Source organism: Spea bombifrons, chromosome 11, assembly GCF_027358695.1.
Source record: "Spea bombifrons isolate aSpeBom1 chromosome 11, aSpeBom1.2.pri, whole genome shotgun sequence".
Lineage (NCBI taxonomy): Eukaryota > Metazoa > Chordata > Amphibia > Anura > Pelobatidae > Spea > Spea bombifrons.
The window spans coordinates 12802911-12825909 of record NC_071097.1 but is presented as its reverse complement, the minus strand read 5'-3'; the positions used below and the strand labels follow the sequence as shown (position 1 = coordinate 12825909).

The 22999-nt window shown below is 37.7% G+C and overlaps 1 protein-coding gene across 1 annotated transcript in view; it reads left to right on the top strand.

Moving 5' to 3' along the window:
• The window catches only part of MICU1 (mitochondrial calcium uptake 1), an 85923-nt gene that overhangs the window by 51422 nt on the left and 11502 nt on the right, over window positions 1-22999 (top strand). Inside the window, exons 8-10 of the mRNA XM_053451320.1 lie at window positions 659-856; window positions 11009-11146; window positions 17401-17509. Coding sequence (XP_053307295.1) covers window positions 659-856; window positions 11009-11146; window positions 17401-17509 — 445 coding nt within the window. The remainder of the gene's footprint in view (window positions 1-658; window positions 857-11008; window positions 11147-17400; window positions 17510-22999) is intronic.

Genomic DNA, 22999 nt, shown 5'->3' with positions numbered 1-22999 from the left:
GACATTCAGCTGGCAGAGTCAGACTTTGGTGTAAACAACATGAAAGCATGGATCCATCCTGCCTTGTATCAACAGTTCAGGCTGGTGGTGGAATAATGGTGTGGGGGACATTTTCTTGGCACACTTTGGGCCCCTTAGTAGCAATTGAGCATTGTTTAAACGCAACCTACCTGACTATCGTTGCTGACCGTGTCCATTCTTTTCTGACTACGGTGTACCAATCTTCTGATGGCTACTTCCAGCAGGATAATTCACCATGTCACAAAGCTCACATCATCTAAAACTGATTTCTTGAACATGACAATGAGTTCACTGTACTTCAATGGAATCCACAGTCACCAGATCAAATAGAGCACCTTTGGCACAGCCGACAAATCTGCAGCAACGGCGCGTCGCCATCATGTCCGTTTGGATCAAAATAACTGTATACGAATGACTTCAGTGGTAGTGCTAATGAGCATGTGCAAGACATTTACATACTAATGCTTCCTGGTTTCACTGGAGGAAACAGAAGTCTATTCTATTTGCATGCAATAAAATGTTTTGGTATCCCTGTAAATTAAACTCCAATGTGCATTAGAAATAACATAAAAAAATGAAAAAGTATGGACAGTATGTCTCTGCTGTCAGTTTCCTGATCTGACATTTTATTTTTCAGGTTCAAAGTATCATTCGATCTCAGACCAGTATGGGCATGCGTCACCGAGATCGTTCCACTACTGGTAACACCCTTAAGACTGGATTCAGCTCGGCTCTTACAACCTATTTCTTTGGCGCTGATCTCAAGGGGAAGTTGACCATCAAGAATTTTCTGGAATTTCAGAGGAAGCTACAGCATGATGTTTTAAAGCTAGAGGTCAGTCTCTAAAACCAAAACGGTATTGTTCCAAGACATGACATGATGTGTTCTCTTTCAGTTGTGGCCGTTGACAAAATGAGAACATTGTGAATTATAGAGTTCCCAAGCAATAAGAAAGTCCTGTGAACTAGTCCTGACCCCAAACAAGTAAGATCTAGAAATATAGCCAGTTTCAGATAATATGGAAAAGGAGACCTTGTAAGGCCAGTTATGATGAAAGGTTTATGGATATCCTTACTTGAGGTAAGATGGGTCCATAAAGTGCCTTTTTATTTCTCAAACAGCTTTTACAACCAGTGCTGGCAATATTGACCAACAGTAAAGATACAGCAGTTTCAGAATATTGCTAATACATGCCAGTATTTTCCTCGTGAAGAAAAGTGTGTTTGTTTTTTAAGTCTCTAATTAAAGTGTTAAGCAAAAATGTAACCTAGGATCTGGCTGCATATGCCTAAACTAAACATGCAAAAGATCACATTCATAATCCGCTCCCTTTTTCAGTTTAGACAAACTAGAACTGCTAAAGCGGTTTATTTTACGGATAGGGGCTTTTCTCTGAGTAAAAACAGATGGCGTTGTACTGAGTGCCTTTTGTAACCTGCTGAACTGATGAGTTTCCAAAAATAAGAATTATCACAAGATATGTGACTATATCTGGAAAGTCCTTTAGAAAAGTAGTATAGTGCTCTGTGTATTTTTCTGTGAGAAAAATTAAAATAAAAGGTCTGCTGATAGCTTTGTTAGCTTGGCTTTTTATCTATCCTGTATGTCACGTTCACCTCATGTTTTAATTCTTCAGAATAACTGATGAGACCCACACATTAATGATCTAGAATTTTTTTTTCCCCCAATATTACATTTTCATGGTCCACAAGGCATTTTTCCGGTTCCGAGTACAATGTAAAAGAATTGGTATCAATTGCAAATACAAAATGAATGAATGCATCACTTTGCTTGCAGTTTCAGGGACTATGCAAAATGTAATTTGATTTTAGGATTTATATGGAACATATACTATATATGTTTTTGTGTGTTTTAAAATAAAAAATAAAAAAATAAACCTCTATTCACTAAACACTCTTAGGACGGTCATTGTACAGGTAGAGACAACCGGGTAAACCAAGAGTTTACATGTTTATTATTTGTTTACATGTTTACATATACTTTGGCTCTCCTCTTGGTTTATAGGATTGCCAGATATTACACCACATTTTCTGTAAATTGCATTCCATTTTCAATAAAAAAACAACAAAAAACAAAAACACATGAGTACAGCTAATCTCCAGTCCAGCTTTATAATGATTATCATAAAATCAAGTAATTACTGTATATACCAATCGCTTTATCTCTTTCCAAGGTGCACTTAGTTAAGATGGTACAGCCGGTATAATGTCCCCAGTGAGGTGCACCAGCTTCTATACATAGTACGACTCAGACAAGGAATAGTATATTCTTTGTCTTAATACTTATTAAATAGCTATGCACTTATAAATGCATGCATGCTCTGGGGTTGTTCATATTCACAGTTTTAGCACTTTTTAGTGGTGTTTAAAAGGAAATCGTTTTTAAGATCCCCACAGAACAATTTTATAGCCAATTATATGCAGAACCATTGAGTCATTCTGACATAGGTTTTGAATATTCATTAATGGCCTTTATTACTCTATAAATATTTAGAGAGTCTAAATTCCAAGAGGACCCTAGCATTACATTTTCACAATTAAATAATAACACATTCTTCTGCCTCCAAAACTGTTACTTTGTCATATATATGCACTATAATTTTAGTGTTTAGTGCTGATTTTTGTTCTTTAAATATGATAACTGTATATGCACCATCTATGCCCTCTGTCCATTGGCAGCTTATGAGGTTTCCTCATAATGCTGTTCAGCCACATTTGATTTTGATCAGACATCTGCATGATTATGAGCATGCTGCAAGTTTATAAGTTATACTCGCTATAGCATGTTAGACAAGGACATTGTGTTTCTAGGTGTTTTATAGATGCTGCCATAAACAAATACTCTGCGAGTACACATGCCAAAAGAAAAAGAAATTATTTAAAATGTATAGCGTATAAACTGTAGGAGGCTTCATGAAGAAAGTAACAGAAAAGAGTAATATATAATAGACCTGGCAAATGGCTTATAAATAATTCTGATTTTTTGGTTAATTTTTGGGCCATTCATTTTTGGGCAGCAAATTAAGTTCTGTGCCCATTTGGTTCAGACGAAAATCGGAAGAGTTTCAATTTGGGAATGAAACTTGTTGCCTGGTGCCCATGTTCACTCTCTCATTCTCGTTCACTCTCTCACGCTCACCTGCCAGACACTTCCGCATCTTCTTGTTCTTCATCTTCTCTCTTTTATTTTCTATCTTCATCCACATCTCAGTGGACATAACACAAACTTCCACCAAAGTGGCGTCTTCTCACCTGATCCTTCTATCGAGTGGGAGGGTTTCGACAGACGTTTACCTTAGGGTAAAATGACAGCACTGTTGGTGAGGTCCTCTCACCCAATTGGAGGATCAGACATAACTTTGCCTGAATCGTGGTGCTTTTGGTGACATTTCCCCCGCCTGATTGGAGGATCCCGCTAGAGCACATCACTGGAAATGCCACCCTTTCTGTGGAAGTTGGCACAAGGTTTTGTCCAATCCCCCAGTCGGGTGAGTGGACATTACCAAAAGCGCCGCTATTTTCCCATAAAGTGTGAGAGAGGGTTGCGACTTAATCTCACTCCAGCAAGCCATTCAGTCAATGAGTCTTTCCAAGCAAAATGGATTAGCATACTATTGGAATGTGCATATAAATGAATGGAATAAATACATTCACAGAAAGGAAAGACAGGATGTTATATCCTCTCAATTACCAATTGACAACCAAAACACCAAATGTTTTGAAACAGACAATAAATACTGGGGGCAATATGGAGCAATATGGGGTGTCCAAAGGAAAGATCAAAAATGCAGCAGGGGTTAAAAAACAGAACACTAACTATTGTATAAAGAACACAAAAAGGGAAGAAAAGTAAACCCTGCGCAATGATGACCAGAAAACCCACCAATGTGCTAATAATAAAGTGTGCACTTACTTGTACTTAATGGCAAAAACAAAGTTTACCATATGGCAGATCTAATAATAAAATAATATAAAACATAAAATAATGTGGAATATTAAAGAAAGATGATCTACAAAAGAGGATATCAAAAAATAGCGTAGTGTGTTCTGTAGAGTAAGTATAAAATAAATTATAAGGTTGCACTCACGAAATAAGCTCCATATTAAGGCGTGGAGCAGCGCAGCATACGTTGATATCTCAAAAAAAAACATACGTCGATCCGAATAAAAACTTCAGATTCTTTAAAGATAGCGAAATAAAGCTTTATTAATATAGATCCGATGCTTTGAAATGTAAATCGCTGGAGAAGACGAAGGAGGTGTAAAACGAGAGTGCTCCAGTCCTATACGGTCAAAAACACTCCGTCTGCAGCATCAGGACGAGCTACGGACTAGAATTAACCTCGCTGATTGAGCCAAATGAATTGGTCTTTTTGGACCCAACGATAAAAACAACAAAAAAACCTCAATGGATCATCCACACCTCTACATCGAAAGCAAATAGCCTCCTCCATGTACAAAGTTACCATACAACTCCCCTAAAAAAGGGCTAATATCTAAGACTAAGTAGAAATAGTTTAGATGTTAAAGACTTTGAGGTCAGGGAGACCAAGTAGGGAGTAAGGGAAATCCAAAAAATGGCTGAAAAAAAGTCTGCCAACATGCCCTAGGAGACAACAACAAAGAAAGTCGGAAGATGAAGCGATTAGATTCATTGGAACTTATGCCTGGCCAGTAGAAGAAGAAAAAATCAATTGTTCATTACCAACTGAAACCCACCCCACATAACCCAACATGGCTGCTACTACCAACAAAGGGTGCTTTAGATTTGGCCATTGGAAAGCAAGCATGCGCAAACATTCAAGCAGCTAAAACATTCTTGATACAATCCAAGAATGTCCCATCAACTTTTTCGTAAATGTGTAGTATATAGAATAACATGCATATGCCGAAAGCAATATGTGGGTCAAACAATCAGACCCCTAAAAAAGAATATTGGAGCATGCGTGCTCTGTCAAAAATAAATCTGACACCCCAATTGCAAAATATAGCCTTAATTGTCCCATTATGCCATAAGTTTACAGGCATTGGAATGACATCTTAAGAAATGACTGGCATAGAAGAGTCTTATTGGATATATATACTAAAACATTAGCACAAACAGACTGAACAAGTGCTTTAACTATGTAGCTTTTATATAGATATATCTAAACAAAATATAATACTTGATCAATATATGAATGGTTATGGCGCTGCTATACACAAAATATAATAGTCGTATTTTTAGTGATACGATCTAACATCATAATCAAGTCTTTTTTTTAAATGTATTAAACATATTACAGTTTGTACGAATTCTTTCATGTATTTATAATATTTAATTGGGTTAAATGTATAATACTGTGGGGTATCATTTATAGTTTATTTGTAGATAATTTAAAAAAAAAATATTTGTACATAAATGTACATTAAGTTTGTAGGTATTTACGGTGTAACAATAGACAGTCTTAAAATCAGTATTTCTATAGGTCACGGAGAGGAGTTAGGTACGTGGAAGCTGAGCCATTTAGGTTTTATTTTATTTAATGTTTTACAACCTAGAAAATTCAGATTCCCCTGACAAAGCTAGCATGTTGCCAACAAAATACTCGTCAAGCTTCTTTTGCTAACAGATTGATTGAATGTACCAAAAGGTCTTACTTCCCTGGTTAAGGATTTTATGCCGTGCCACCATTCACAATGGTGTACTGAACTACACTGTAATGCCATAGAGCATGTAGACATGTAGACTATCGCTTTTTTAGGCAGGCAGGGTAGGAACGCAGGGCTGTAGAATTTAACTATGTACATCCCAGATACTAATTCCTCTGATGCCTGATTTTGTTCTGCTAATGGCAATTAGCCTCCTAGTAAAGTATGAGGGAGAGGTGTAAATGACCTTAATGTTCTCTGATCTGGCATTTTCTCGTTTTAGTAGTTTTATTAAAAGTTAAGTTTTATAGATTTTTTTTGTTATTTTCTTTGTAGTGTACTTTAGTGGGTCCCACTCCAACTCCATTATACAGGGAGTAAGGCTAGTATACTGTTGTGGCTTATTGTATGTTAATTGTGCCTTTGAAATCTACATCTTTACATAACCTCTTTAATTGCTTATTAAGATGAAGAAAATGTCCTAAAGGGTGAATGCATCTTCTTTATTTATATTTATATTATCTATATTTCTGTATTTGTCTTTTTATGCTTTTAGGTTGTGCACTTCCTCTTTTCTGTATACATTTTTGTAAATTGCTTGGTATTTGTACCCATTGTACAACGCTACAGAATTTGATGGCGCTATATAAAACAATAAATAATAATATTATTCACGAGGATGTGTTCCAAATTTTCCAGGTTACACAGGGAGGTTTCCTTTTTCTTGTTTTATATAATAATCACACAGTGTGTGTTCAAAATTTTATAACAAAGCAAATGGGCTACTGGTATTCATAACAACTGAGAAATCATCTCGTAATCTCACCTCCCAATCTGCATATGAGATCATTCGTCCAGCTGTGTCCTAAAAGGTCTTCCTACTTCTGGCGCAACTAAATTGAAGTGACCAAATGTCTTAATGATACATTGTCTAACATTTCTTTAGTTTTCATAATTGCAGTATATTTGAAGCGATTCAGCAATTGTGTTGGTTGAAAGCCCCACAGATCTACACAATGACACTGTGTACCCTGTCATGTATTGAGTTGGTTTAGAGATTTGGGGTCTCAAACATGTATTGGTTAACAGTGTTAGGTTTTGAAGACGCCAGAGCCATTGGTTTCAGTCATCCGGATAATTACCTGAGCAGAGCATGCTTTGTTGACTGATTTGGAAAAGGGTCCTAATTTTGTCTGTGTGGATTTACAGTATAAGAAAACCATCACTGCTCAGTCTCGGCGAAATGCAATTTATGTGAATTTACAATTTACCCAAATGCTTAATTAGCAACACACGCGATATCCTTAACATTATTTATAAACAAAATTCTTATTAGACTATATAACTGAAAGCAGAGAGACGTTATTCACAGCATTGTTTGACACATTTTACAAGCTGATTTTTTTTCATACCGATTACTGTATAGTGCTGCTCCCATTAAGGTGATGTAGATGCAATTCCCCAAAGCGATCTGTTTTAAAATACAAAATAACTAGTGAGAATAGGGTAACATTATAAACTCATTGAACCATTGCTTGGAATACACTTCTAACTGTGTAAATGCCTTGTATAAGATATAAAACATAGTTAAAGTGGCTATTAATTGGTTGTGATATACTGTAAATCATTGAAACAACTTCTGTACTTGTAAGCTTAATGTATTCCTTTAAAGACAACATTTATGGTAGAGCTTGGTTCATACATATTCTACTTCTGCTATATATATATATTTTAAAAACCTGTAGATCAGGAAGCTGACATCAGTCGTGTGATATTTTGGGGGCTCTACGCAAACACCATACTGAGCTGACTCTTTATGGTAATGCTAATGAAGCCTGTCCCCCCCCCCACACTCTTTATATTACGCAGTATGTCCATCTGGGTTTTAAAGAATGAGTCACTCTATTTAGGTAAAAAATTTCAGGAGAAACTTTGTTGTGTCTAGCTGAGAGGCAACATAAGAGAAAACATTTAAATAATGAGGTAAAACTATTTTTTTTAAGAGGATACAACTAGAACAGCTGTGAAAGAGTATTTGCATCAGGTATACAAGAGGTTACCATAGTAATGGAATATAAGCCTGTAGAACATAAGACAAGGTCAAGACCAAGTAAGATATGAGGTCTCACAAATTATGAAAGGTCATCTCATCTTTCTAGCCTGCATGTGAAAAAATGCTGTAAAGTAAGAATGCTTTTTAAAGAAAACACATTCTTTTAGGTACATTAGCACAAAGACAGGGATTTTGTAGGCATATAGTTAGGTGTATGATTAAACAGTTATAACAAACAGGTACTAATGATCATCAATTTAATATGTAGGTAAAAATGCAATCATTAACTGAAACAGAAACAGCTGTGTAGGAGGAATAAAACTCACTAGAAAGAAATTTCCAGACAGACAGGTTTTCAGATGTGCTAATCAAGCTCTTTTGAAGAAGCACAAATAAATGGGCAATGTTGAGGACCATAGACTCTGTGGTCAGCCAAGGAAACTTAGTGCAGCATATCAAAGGCACATTTTGATGGGATCGACCCCCCAGCAGTTTCCACCAGCTCATCCTTGGAGGAAAATAGTGGGACCCTAGTACATTCACCTACTGTCCAAAGAAGTCTGGTTAGAAATCTGGTCATTAATAGATATTTGTACTGAGTTTAGAAATACCCAGTGTTTTTCAGAAGTAGCATATTGCTATATTAAAACCATTTTTTATCATACTGTCATACTGTTCCCATGTCTTCTTTGGAACATCTTTGAAGCCAGCCACTTCGCTTCACTCCATTAATCCATATATTTTTGAAAACTAAACACCCCAGGGTATTTCAAATGCTGGTATTTTAACTCTTTCCATGCATTAATTCTCCCACCAGTCTTTGTCAGACTTTGTGGTAGTTAGTTTTTTTGCCTTTTTATTCACACATTTTACTTCAGGTATGAATTTACTGCTCCTGGTATCACCGTCAAACACCTCGACATGTGTTTAGCAACATCTCCTGAGTACGGTGATCCCACCAGTGCATAGGTTTGCTGGACTAAAAGGCCAGATTTGGGAAGTGCCCATTTTTCAAATTTAAATTTTGACATGTGGAAAATTCTCCCCCATGTCCTATTTGGGAGATCTTTGAAGCCAGTCAGTTCAATTTTCCCGCATCAAACATATATAACTAGACATTGGTGGTATTTTAACTCTTTCCAGGCACACATTTTACCACTACACTTTATCGAAATTTTCAGTAGTATTTTTTGAATAATGTGTTTTAATCCTGACCTGTAATGCCTATTTTAAAGATGTTTGACACTAAAACTGTGTAAATGCCAAAAAAATAGGTTTATCATTCCCTTGTGCCAATTATCATAAACCCTTCCAACAACAATTGATAAGTATTTAAATTCCTGGTAGATAACTGGACACAACAAATGTGTGTGCACTGCAACTGACAGACCTTATTTCTAGGGAAGCCATACATTGAGACATCCAAAGGAATTTCTGGTTGAATACAGATGCAGATGTGTTTATGATATTAACAAAATAACCTAGACAGAGGAATTTTGTGAATTATGCAAAATAGCATTTGCAGCAAGTGTTACTACACAACAAACTTGTATGTTTTAAGACCCTGAAGTTCACTTTTTCCCACATTAAACTATTTGTGCTGATCCAGGTGTGACCCTACCAACACCCTTTTTAGGTTCTTACTTTAACTTAAATCAGCTATAGGTTGTTGCAGTGAATTAAATTTGTTAAACTATAAAGCCACAGAAATATGGAATGTGACTGCAAATAAGAACCATTCAGCCCATCTAGTCTAGCCATTTTCCTGACGTAAATCCTCATTTAAGATAAGTGGGACATCTTTGTTAAGGGCATGGTTAGTGGGAGGGTGGGTCAATTCTTTTACAGTGGGGTTATCATTCATATTATGCATTTTTATTAACATCAGCATGTTATACAGGCTAATATGGACAAAAGCTGTTTAGCCCTACTTGCTTGATTTTACAGTTTAGTGGCTTTGAAAAATCAGTATTATCGGGGTTATGTTTACAGTGCAGAGTCTTATATGCTTTTACCTCCGGTATGCTGTAGAATGTTTCCGCAGATTGCTAGATTTACTGGTTTTTATCCACAACATCCCTGTTTTCAGTCTTGATAGCTAAAAAAAAAATAATGGTCTAATCGCTTCCAAACTTTTTAGCGATAGCACCTAAACATTTTATACGGTCTTATATCCTGTCTTCAACATAAATAAATAATGATGAATGAATCCTTAATGAGTAAAGGTAATATTTTAGTCATTTGAATTTACTAGATTAATGTACACTACTGTTCTATATTTTTTTATCTTTTTTTTTCTGCTACACTTTAAAATTTTATACAGGTTTATCTAGCAGTGTACAGATCGATCACACTAGACTTTTTAGTATCGGTATCTCATGAAGACAACACAGATAAACTAACACCCCATGTGACATGGGTAAATTAAAAACCATAATTACGTCTGACGGCTATTGCATTTTTAATTAATACGGTTATGGTGGGATTGCTATTTTCTTTATTAAGAAAAAAAATCTCATGACATTTGAGCTAAATAACATATAAGCCTTATAAAACGGTGTGTGACTATTGATAGTAAGGCAGGTGAATAAACTATAGTCAAGACTTCATTTGTGACTAAATGAAAATGTAGAACTGTCCAGGACTATAGATCCTTGCTGTCAATTCAGAACATAAGTGGCTCCGTAGGAATATGTGATGCACTGTGTTTACGTACCTCAGCAAGAGGTATCCCTTATCTCATGCGACCACAGCATAGCCATCTGTGCACTCTTAGTTTCAAATGCTTGCTGACATCAATGTATTGATTTTTCAACACTAAACAATGTGTTGGAAAGCTGATCTCTCTATGATTCATGACTGTAAACTTGGTGATACTATACAGGAAGAATAACTTTTTGTTCATTTGGGACCAAAATGATGTCCTACTAAAATATGTATATTGTAATATTAAGCCTATTTGCGGCTATTTATTAGATACACCCTAATATCAGTTATGTGTTTTTTTTTATTTACTACACTCATATATTTTCTCTGCAAAGGTAGTATAGGATTTGGTGTAGCGTTGTGCACTCAATGACAGCTAAACCCTTTTATTTTAGATAAATACAGTCGAAAGTAAGAAATATGTCCTTTATTGGAATGCAAATTTACATAGGCAGTGACGCAAATGTACTTTATTGGGTTTTTTTTCGCATCTGTATCTTCAGTAACCATTTTAGTAGACACGTCTAACTCCCACTAAATCCTTGCTATTTTAACTCTTTTTATCTTACTCTACAGTTTGAGCGCCATGACCCAGTGGATGGACGTATCACTGAGCGACAGTTTGGTAGCATGCTCCTGGCCTATAGTGGAGTGCAGTCCAAGAAACTTACTGTTATGTTAAAGCAACTGAAGAAACTCTTTAAGAATGGAGAGGTGAGTAACTCAACAAAGTTACAAACATATAACATTGCCATAAATGGTCTCCAATCAAATTTACATGTTAAAAAACAAACAAAAACATAGCACCTTCACTTTTGCAGTTCCACAGATTTGTTAAGGTATATTAGACAAACAGTATAATATAACACGGTGTCATTGAAATTTAGTGTCACCTGCTATAAAAAAAAAGGGTCCAGCAGGGTCCAGAAGATTTTTGCTGGTTGGGTTGTCGACTGTGACAGTGATTCACAGTGTTATTAATGTGACAGTGATTGAAAGTGTTATTGAATTATTAGTTGAAGTATACAGGTCCTGCACTCCAAATGTAAGTAGTGTCAAGTATTATTTTATAATAATCCAGATGGGCCCAACTGCTTAGCACATAACACGTAAGGCAGTTGGTCAGCCTGGATTCTTTGGCACTTAATTTAATAAAGTAATACTTGACGTTACTTACATTTGAAGTGTGTGATCTGTTTAGTTCTTTGTGCTGCCTCTGCCTCTGTGCTTTGGAGAGGTCCCGGGAACCTGCCCCCAGTGGTGTATTCTGGGTTGACAATCCTAACCGATGGATTGCAAGAGTGAAGAGTTTTCATTAGTTGAATTATCCTCTAATCTGTTACATTTTTGTGTTAACCTGATTAGCCTTCTACATCATATATTGATTTATTTTGTTGCACAGATTATTCTTGATAAAGCAATAAGTATATATTAATGTACCATTCTTAATTTCTAACTATGCACATATCATATTCTTTTACTCTTCAGTACTCTACCTCTCCACCTTTCCCTTAATACCCTAAACATCCCCATCCCCATATTTCACTTATGTCACTTCAAAGTAAGCAGGGGACCAAAGTAAGCAGGGGAGCAGGGGTGTAGCCACTTGTCAAACATTGCTTTTGGAAGATCCTGGTTCACTTACCATTAATGGAAGCTCTTGGAGCTTATTCTGAAGAGAAAAGGTAATATTGTTAGAATTTATGGTTTCATATAAGAGATGAATGAATAAGTGATACTTTCCTGAACTCCAATAACTCAGGCGATTGAATATGGCAGTTACAGGGAAATAAAAATGTGTGTCTTGACATTCGGTAGCCTGGGGTCAGACAGGTTTGTTTCACATCCTATTTATGGATTACGATAATCCCTTTTATGTGAAAGCCTACAGCTTGATGTCCTTTTGAAACCTTTTAAAATCTGAAAGCTGCTGATATTACATAAATATGGAATTAGATTTCATTGCTCTCTAAAGTTATTATTATGCTTTAGGCAAGGAGGACTGAATAAATGTATGAAAATAGATATTCATAGTCTTCTGCTCAGTACAAAAATGGCTGTTTTGCACAAATAATGAAACCTTGACTTCTAAACTTTTAATCCTTCTAGAGGCAGGATGTCTGTGTTTCCACGTGTTAGGATGCCACCCTGCCAGCCTGGACTATGTAATATAGATACCTACTGCCATTCCTATCTGCAGCCACTAGTGGCCACCCTACTAGAGCCCTGCGCAGGACTGCTTTTTTAATCCAGCTCCCGCTGATTTTTTGCCCGATCCCGCCCGCAATGTGGGTGTTCTGCTGCCGCCACATTTGTGGCCAATCCCGCCCGCTCCTGCCACATTTGTGGCCAATTAAGCCCACCTCCTTACCTGAACTTCAGATTTCCTGCACAGTCCCGCAAGGCTGCCCTCGAGTTGCTCCCTCACAGCGTCTCTCCTCTTGCTCCGCCCAGGAACAAGGCGGAGTCACGGGAAGTGGCGTCACATCACGTGACTCTGTTTTGTTCCTGGGCGGAGCAAGAGAGGAGACACTGTAAGGGAGCAGCGAGAAGGCAGCCTTGCGGGATTACCGGGACCTGCTGGTACAGTGCCTGACCACCCGCTCCCGCCCGCAACCCCATCAAGACCGCCCGTGCCCGCAACTTTCTTGGCGAGTCCTGCGGGACCCACCTCCCAATTCAGTCCTCTACACCCTACCCTCTCTGGAGCACCCACAACTAAAATCAGCTGAGACCTGCTCTGCCCTTCAGTCTGGCCCTTTGCATTGTGGTGTATTACGCTTTGCTGTTTCTCTGCTTCCTGGCCCTGTTCTCTTCCTGGCAGTTCTCTGTTAAATGCTACCTGTTTTGACCCGGCTTGTCCTGATCTTTATCTTGGCTTCTGATTTGTCTCCTGTGATCTCCTGGTGTTGACCCGGCATGCCTGACTACTTGTGCCCTGCCTGAGGGCTCCCTGCCGTGTGCCCTGCCTGAGGGCTCCCTGCTGTGAGTCCAGTTCCCTGCCTGTGGTCTACAGGCTGTGTTCCAGCCTTGTACTATGTCAGAGGTCAAAGTCCGTTCTGTGGTCCCATATCCTGTTGTGGTGCCTCTGCCTTTTTCACACTTATTGACCAGTCTTGTTTTTCCTGTTCTGCCAGCACACTCCAATATAGATATGCAGCCTCTTGTAGACAGGATGGTGGCTGAAAGTGTTACAAGGAAAGGTTGTATGCTCCTCGAAAGAGGTGGGCTTTCAGAGTGCTTTTGAAATTTGCAAATGATGGCGAAAATCAGAAAACAGAACGGAGAAGGGAATTCCAGATAAGGGGTACAGGACGGGTGAAATCCTGGATGCAGGAGTGGGAAGAGGAAATCATGGTAGAAGAGAAACTAAGGTCATGAAAGGAACAAAGAGGACGGTTAGGAAGGTAGAGAGATAAGAGGGTGTGGAGTTGTCAAGGGCTCTGTAGGTCAGGAGTTTGAATTTGACTCTGAAGGGTATGAGGATCCAAAGGAGTGATTGGCAAAGACTAGTGGAGAATGAGGAAAGGTGACGGAGAAAGATTAATCTAGCTGTAGTGTTGAGTATGGATTAGAACAGTTTGATGGGGAGACCAGTTAGTAGAGAGTTTGAATAATTCGGACAGAATATCAAAAGGGAGTGGATTGGTATTTTGGCCGTTTCTTGTATAACGAATGGGCAGATTTGGGAAATGTTTTTCAGGTGAAGGCAGCAGGATTTGGAGAGGGTTGAAAGAGAAAGAGTCAAGCCATGGTAACAAATGTATTCACTATGGTTACCCTATTGCTACATGTTTGCCAACATACACTTAAAGCCTGCACAGTATGATATCATAGTGGGTATTGAGAAACTGCTTAGTTTAAGGTGACCTGATTTTTTAATTGGCAAATGGTAAAAAAAAACCCTATTTTGTAAGCATATTTTCAGTGTATTTGGTATGTGTTTATGAAGTGATAACACACACCCTAGGACAGGCTCTGCCACACTGACAACCAAACACACACCAGGACAGGCTCTGCCACACCAACACCCTTACATAACATAAAAAAGTATTTTCTACACTGTTTTGTCATTAACCCCCCTTTTATATTTTTGACCCTTAATGCCCCAGCCAGGCTTCCCTTTTGTAATGATTAATGTGTTCCCCCACACCTTTGTGTATTGATTTTTGTGAAGCCCCCCCATCTAGACCCCTCTTAGTATTGATTTATGTGATGCCTACCAGCAGCCAACCCTCCCTTGTATATTGATGCCCTCACCCCTTTTGTATTGGTTAATGTGATGCCCCCTATACCATTGTGTATTGCCCCAGCCAACCTCCCCTTTAGTATTGATTTATGTGATGCCCAACCACCCTCTTGTTTATATTGATTTTGTAATGCCAAAACCCAGCCACCTCCCCTTTTGTATTTAATTTTTAATGATGTCCCAGGGCAATTCCTTCTCCCTCTCACTTGAATATGGGTCCCCTTTCCTCTAACCCCTAACTATTTGTTTTTGGAAATACTTCTGTGAGCGTCCCATCTTGAAAGGGGGGTTGGGCAAAGAGACTCACTGAGGCACTGCACGCCGGCCACTTCAATTTTATTAGGTAGCCGGCGGAGGTGGTCTTATGGCCGCTTTGAATCTCGCCGCGCGACGCCCGCTCTGAATGTTGGTATGCCGGCCCATCCGGAAATTTCCCCGTTTCCTTGTGGGCCAGTCCGGCCCTGTATCCGGGGACATAATTTGTCCGGGGAAAGTGCCCTCAGTCCGGGGACTGTCCCTGGAAACCGGGGTTTGTCTGGTCACCCTAGCTCAGTGGAAGGTAGGGTAGGTGTTCTGCTATTTTCCTCATAGACACCAGTTGCCTGTATTTTATCTTTTGCTACACAATTTATTCCTACTGTTGACTTCTTTATTAGAGAAATGTCTGTCCTTTAATAAATTATCCAAAGTGATGACCTGTTCTGAAAAGTATTTTTTCCAGTGCACTCTGTGTTTATTCCTTGCACATGGATCTATAGCTTCATAGGAAGTGCAAAGTATTATCATTCATACTCCCCCCAAAAAACAGCTGATTTTAAACATGAATCCCAATAGTTTTAAATGTCTGCGTAGGCATAATAGGAGCTGTTGATCTAGTAAAATAGCATTTCTGCTACTTAAAAAAGAGTGATTGTGTAATTATTATTACGTATTACTTATTATGGATATAATATTGGAGCAAATTACCATATATACACAATATTGTAATAATAACACACAGTATAGAACTGAAATACCAAAACCTTGCAAACAATACATAACTCTTATTTCCACCATTTTTTTCTATAGATATTTATATAGTCAGGTGGTTACATAGCAATGTGTGCTAATTAGGTTTTTGTTCATATAAGCAAAAAAGCCTACAATAAAAGTTTGCATAGGTGATACCAGTGTGATTTACTGTACATTGCGTTGTTCGCTGCAGTTGTGTGTTGCCTTTCTTAGCCAGACATCAGACACTCAAGGACGGTACTAGCTGTTTTCCTTCACACCATATGTGAAGCTAGACTATTGTCGCAAATTGACACATCATGCTATTTTTGCTACAATACGTGGCTTGCGTGAGGATGTTTGATGTTTAGGGTTGTGTAGTTCTGTGACAAACACTACCCAGCAAACCTGACAAGATATAGGCTTATGTAACCAACAAGGGCTCCTGAGTGCAACTGGGTAATGGAACCCATCTCTGTAGAGCAGAATTAAGTTTCCTATCAGACTATAAATCAAATTATTACTTAATCCTGTTTTAACAAGCTAAATATATTTGTCAAATTGCCTTGAAAGGAATGAGGAGTGAGTAAAATGTGGGTGGTGAGTGGTTAAACACACTAAACTTGGAAACCCATCAATAAGTTCTCTGGTATGCAATTCAAACGCGCGCATGGAAAAAGTACACTGTAGTGTTGGAATAACTTAACATATAGGGAGTATGTCTGTAACTAACATATGTTACTGGCTAATAAATGCATCACTGTCAACCGGGCCTTGGGTCTGTGTTCACTCTCACTATGTCTTGCTCACTTTCCCACTTTTCTTATGGGCCATACGGATTTATGGATACTAGGTTTACTGACTAAGCAGTGTGTTCTAGGCGACACTATAAATTCAACAATGTCACCATCAGGACATCAATTTATTAACACATTGGGGATTAGTCCTGGTACTTTAAAGACAGTTTAAAAAGCAAAGACAGGGTTGCTCACTTTATGGACTGCAATAGTTAAATTTATAAGTTCATGAAAACTCCAAAATTTCAGTAAAATTAGATAACCAAACCTGATTGCATAAATATTAACTATATTTAGTTCCGACAATTAGTTTAAAAAAATAAAATTATATCAATTAAATACTAAGAGGTCCAATCAGTTTGGGCAATCCAGAATATTCATAGAAAATGCAGTTTTTGCCTTTTTAAAAGAATAGATGGGCATTTAATATTGTAAGCATTCTGTTTGTTATTCCAGTTAGGTTACGGTTTAGATATTATGACTTTTTCTTCCCGTAATATCTTTTAGACATATCCCCCCCCCCATAGTCTAGTTAGATTACAAATTTAAAAAGGAAATGGATTTATTAAATCCATGCCATATGGCTCATATGCTTAATATTGCTCCGATAAGTAGCCTTCAGTTATTAAAAATGAAATGGGCCATAATGCACTATATACATTTTCTTCTATGTGGATTGTTTAATGAATCAGTACAGAGGGCCAATTTGATTTCTGTGCTACATTGCCTAGCATCAACAAATATTGCATCTTCGGAACTATGAGAATTACATTGATTAAGTGCTACTCTTTAGAAGTTTTGGCTAACAGTTCCTTTGGCTGTATGTTATGTTTCGTTCATGTTTCACAAACACTGGTTACTTGTCTTGAATTTATATTTCACACCAAATTATTTCTTTCTGGGTAAATGAAGACACTTTAATTGTATTTCAGGGGCTGACTTTCGAAGAGGTGGAAAATTTCTTTACCTTCCTAAAGAATATTAATGATGTGGACACTGCCCTGAGCTTTTATCACATGGCTGGAGCTTCCCTTGATAAAGGTATTTAAAACCCAACTTGTTAAGTAGAAGTGTAAAGTGTTTGAAATGCAAAACAGCAAATTATATACATATATGTGTTTTTTGGGTGGTGGCGCCGCCTTGTAAACCTTTAATAGTAAGGACACTGGTCAAAACCAATGCTAGTATTCCCAAAAATTGGGTTGAAGTTTAAAAAAAGTAGTTTATATAAACCAACCATATAAAATAAAGTAAGTCATCATTTTAAAAATGGAAGGGGTATCTCAATAATGTTCAGTGTGAAAAGAGCATCCAGAAATTCAGAAAGTATAACTTTAACACTGTGAGGTCAAGCCTCAACTACACAATAAGAAAATCACATGGAAGGATACTGTACCTGGAGATATCCAAGACATGCCCAGAAGCATCTGACAAACAGAAGGGAAATCATTTTGTTAGAGAAATTGGTGGTATTTATTCTTGGGTTAGCAATATCTGTTACTTATCAAAATATTAAGTATCAGAACCTATTGTCTAAATAAATAAATTCTAGAAATCTGAAAGTACTCTGGGAAATGTTTTACTTTTTAATTAACATTAAGACTAATCATATAACGAATCAACAAGAGATTGAGATTTTCCATTGGTCACGATGGATTTTATACTAATGAGGTCTAAATTTAATGTGTTGGTTAGTCGAGGCACAAGTTGATGTGTTTATCACTAAGTGGTGTAGAAAAAAATAAGGTATAGAGAAAGAGGGGGTGATAGTGCCATAGATTAATGTGTGGGTTTTATTAGTGTCAGGTAAGATGGTTCTAGCTAAAAAGATTGTACGCTTCTCCGAAGAAGCTTTTTCTTGAATATTGGATGGGAGGGTGAAAGTTGGAGGTTAGGTGGAACTGAGTTCCAGAGGAATGGGGCAACATGACCGATGCCTTGAAGGCGTGAAAAAAGTGAAATGGGGTCATTTGTTATAAGGGCAGAACTGTATAGGGATCAGTATCATGGATGGCTTTGTTAGAATAAAGATTTTTAATGTTATTTAGAGATGACCCCCAAGGCATCAAACCTGGTTTGTAGGGGAGACAGTAATTGTTAATAGAGATTGACGATTAAGGTACTGTCTAGGAGAAAGGAGGGAATAAAAATGAGTTAAGTTTTGGAGAAAGAGTGTGAAAGAGTCCCAGGCTAAGGGAGCAGAAGTCAGCAGAGGTAGTCGGTCGAACTATCCAGCTCCATGACAGGAGGGATTAAGTTTTAGTTTGTGACATGCAAGGAGAAATGCCAGACAAGCAGTTGGTAATAAGAGACATAAGAGATATCAGGGAAAACGGGTAGATTTGAGCATCGTCTGCATGTAGGTGATAGTGAAAGCCAAAATAAATTATTAGTTATCATACCAAGAGATGAAGTGTAAAGAGAGAAGAGCAGGGGGCCAAAGACTGATCACCAATAGAAAGCTAGGGGTGAAAGTATCTTAATAATACTGTGACAGAATGACCTGTCATACAGGCCCCCAAGGTACTCAGAGATGGCTCCAGCCTGGCTACCAAACAAAGATAGCACAGGTAGGAACGCCATTGTTTAACTAATCCCATCAATAGGATTGCTGCCAGGGGAATAAAAGGTTGGGTTGAATACACATATCTGTTTATCTATGTGAATGCAATTCTGTGGATAAATGAGGTTATGTTTTACAACAATAAAAAGTGATTTCGGAGACAACCGGAGGATACATGTGGGTGATCTCTGTGAGTTACTACAGCTCTTTTGGTGAACCCTTTACAAATACAATGTATCAGCAGGCTGCACGTCTAGCAAGCTTTCAGGTCTTTACAATCGGCAAACATACCATTACCTGCATCACCCCATGTAGAGGGAAAGCACCGGTGACAAGAATCTTCAAAAGTCCCCTCCAAACAGGACCAACCGACACACAGAAAAACAAAAATCTTGTTGTGAAAATATCCTACCAGAGAAAGTGGCAGAGAAAGAACAATTAGAAAAATATGATGAGATCTGGGAGAGCGCTGTATCTCATTTACCTTTAGGAGAAAGCCTTTTTAGAATGTGGTGATAAACTATTAAAAACAGGAGATATATTGAGGAGTTTTAGCAAGGAGACATGACCTTTGGCAGAGAACAAGTCTTTGGATACTTGTGTGTCTTTTCAGTAGAGTGAAGGAGTCTAAAACAAAGACTAGAGAGGATCAAGGAGGGTCAATCAGAGGAGAGAACGTTAATTGATTGTACATAATCTGCTCAAGTAAGTCAGAGGCAAAAGCTAGCAGAGAGATAGGGCGGTAGTTATATAAGTGGGAAGGCTTTTTTAGAATGGGTTTAAATAGACCATGCTGAAAGGATGTTGGTACAACCTTTCCAGAGGATAGAGAAAGTTTGAATAGGTGGGTAAGTGATGGGCAATATTTATTTATTAGCAATATGGAAATATAATGTTATACATCGTCATGGCTCTGTGGAGCCTCCTGAGAACAGACACCTACAACATAACTCTATGTATTTTGAGAACTGTCCTTCATGAGATTGGGACTCTTTACCCTAGCTTTCTATGCCATTTCCAACAGAAGGGATTTCAATCCCTCCTATGTTGAATCATGTGGCATCTAATAGAAATAAAGATTTAAAGTGCAACCTGTGTTCAAACAAATCGAAAACACAATTGGCTACCAAATATATGTTCATTGTTTTTTTTATTGTCAATGATAATGTATATATAGTGGTGGAACATGTTATAGTTTTTTGGTCCCTACACAACTTCTGGTTTCTTCCTATCCTGGAGGGCTCATCCAGAGGTTCCTATCAGTAGCAAGGGGATACATGCCTTCATCTGCACAAATAGCTCTCTTTTATTTTGAAGCTATGTTTTTATTTTGACCCAGTCAACCGAGAATTGTTGCTATCACAGCTTTTAGCATAACATTGTTATATTAAACCCTCCTATAAACTGTGATTTTTTTTTTCTTTGCTGTCAAAATTAAATCACATAAAAACATAACAGTAGGGCTGTAGTAGAGCTACTGAGGGAGTGGAATAATCCTGAACAGCGAGTTAAGATGCTTAACTTTTCCAAAAATTTCAAGGGTAACTGAAGCCCAGGTTATAGCTTTCTGCCATAGATCTTGAGAAATGACCAACTAAATGTTCCCACCGCTTACTGCCAAAACCTGGAGTATATCCAAACAAATAGGACTTTTAGCTTTCATTTCTAAGGCTCATTTCATAAATTATGAAGTCACTGCTCCGCATTCTGGCACGCATCCTTATCCAGTACTCTAAAGGGAAAAGATGGAACTCTTAATTTGGCTGACAGCAGACCTATTTATTTGGGGCTGAAAATACTGCAATAGCATAGAGCCATCAGGAAATAAAATGTGGCTGTAAACACATTTATAGTCAAACAAGAATGTTTGCTTCAAGCACTTAATTAATACAAACCTCTTAAGAAATCTGCTCTGTGCTTACCTATCACAATATATTTTTTCATTAACTTTCTACTTTGTTTATCTCTTGAAAGCTTTGGTTGTAGGTACGGGTGTATCACGTTGTTCTACAACAATAAAATCACAGTAACGTGTTTATAAGTTAGCTCGCTGCTAAAATACTTTTTCTTCTAAGACTTATATATAATTATAAGAAGATCATCTAAAATGTTCTTTAATGTCCTTATCACCAATCACATGCCTAGTCACACCCTTGACAGTCAAAAGTGTGTCTTAAAGCGGGACAGTTTAATGTCCATGACACACTCATTAAAGAACGGTGCATAAGAAAATGTCATAAAACGCTTACCCGACCTAGAAGTTGGCCTATAGTTGCATCTACCCTCATCCTCCATGGTCTTGTCGCTTGGCAGTTGTTGCCAATGATTGGCTGCTTGAAGCAACACCTTGAAAATGAGAAAGGCTTGCACAGTTATAGGCATTAAAGAGCATATGATGGCTGGAGTGCTCCTTTAATTTGTGAGACATATGGTAAGTAACATATTCTGTAAATTCTCAGTTATGCTTTTATTTCAGTGGTGATAACTGAAAATCCACTGAATGTACTGTATCGGCACCTTATCTTGTACGGACAGTCTAGCAGGGATACAGTTTTATTGATACTCTATTACCTGTGCGTGTTTGTGTGTGTTTATATATGCACAGTACTGTGCAAAGGTTTTAGGCAGGTGTGAAAAAATGTAAGACATGTTAGTAGTTTATTTTTATCTTTTAATAAAATGCAAAGTCAGTGAACAGAAAAAAATCTAAATCAAATCAATATTTGGTGTGACCAAATATACATAATAATAAAAACATCATCAATAATGGAGGTCATAACTGAGACTGAAAAGCTCATGGCAGCCATTTTGGAGCCCTCCTGCCTAGGCTGGCAGTGTTCTGTTATAATATGGTCCCTATAAGATCTCTGCATTGCGATGCTGTTTGAAACATCTGCAAGCGGAAATGCTCCTTGTGTTTTGCAGCAATTGTGTAATGCATAAGATCCAAACTCAGGGTGAGGAAGAGGGGATCAGGAAAAAACCATGGCTTAATTAGTAATGAGAGGAGAGTGCAAGTACATTAATAAGATATGATATAATAACTTAAGCCTGCCCAGCAAGGAAATGCAAATTGACGTACACCAAAAATATCCTATTCTTGATAGATTGAGTGTAATGTTCATGAGTGAGAACAGTTACATGGCATGGCATCTCTTATGAACTTTATGAAATAAGCACAGCAGCAGAAGTCAATATCTGGAATTTTCCCCATTATGTTTGCCCTTCTATCTCGAGAAATGTTCAGAATCATTAGAGGTAGCCAGGGCAAATTTCTCCTTCCTACTAACCCAGCTGACAATCAAAGATCCATTCACGACAGACGCAGCCCCAGTTATTCTAGATGTGGAAGTGACTCAATGTGGAAAATATTATATTGCTTTAAAAAGTGACCTTTTCTGGTGTCATTCACAAAGCTGTATGCACCATAAAGTGTATTGGTATAAAAAAAGGACTTAACAGAAAAAATGAACAGCCTGTTGCACAAAACATTAACATCTGAAATGTTTAGCTTCCACTTCTGTTCACACTATTCTCACATAAATAGTAAAGACTTTACATGGAATTTGTCATTTTAAGGACCAGTGACCAAATGTTTATTACCATATTCTAGTTTGTTAATCATGTGCCAGGAATAACAGCAACAGTGATGTTACTAATAAATTAAATATATTAAATGTGACATTCACTGACTATCGAACAAGCTGATAAATTAAATCGACCTCATAGTTTAGTATGCATAAACCGCATCCCATATAATCAAGCTTGCAGGCTGTCCTTGGCTGACAACAAGATTCATGTTCTGAATTGTACTTGGTCAGTTCTCTCTATTAAGTTATTACTTACTCCTTAGCATTTTCATTTCTTACCCCCTCCCAATTCAATATCTCTGTAAATTGCAAATGTGCTTTGTTTTGTTTTAGACGTATTTTTTGTCAGATAAAAATATAGCTACAGACAGCCACACG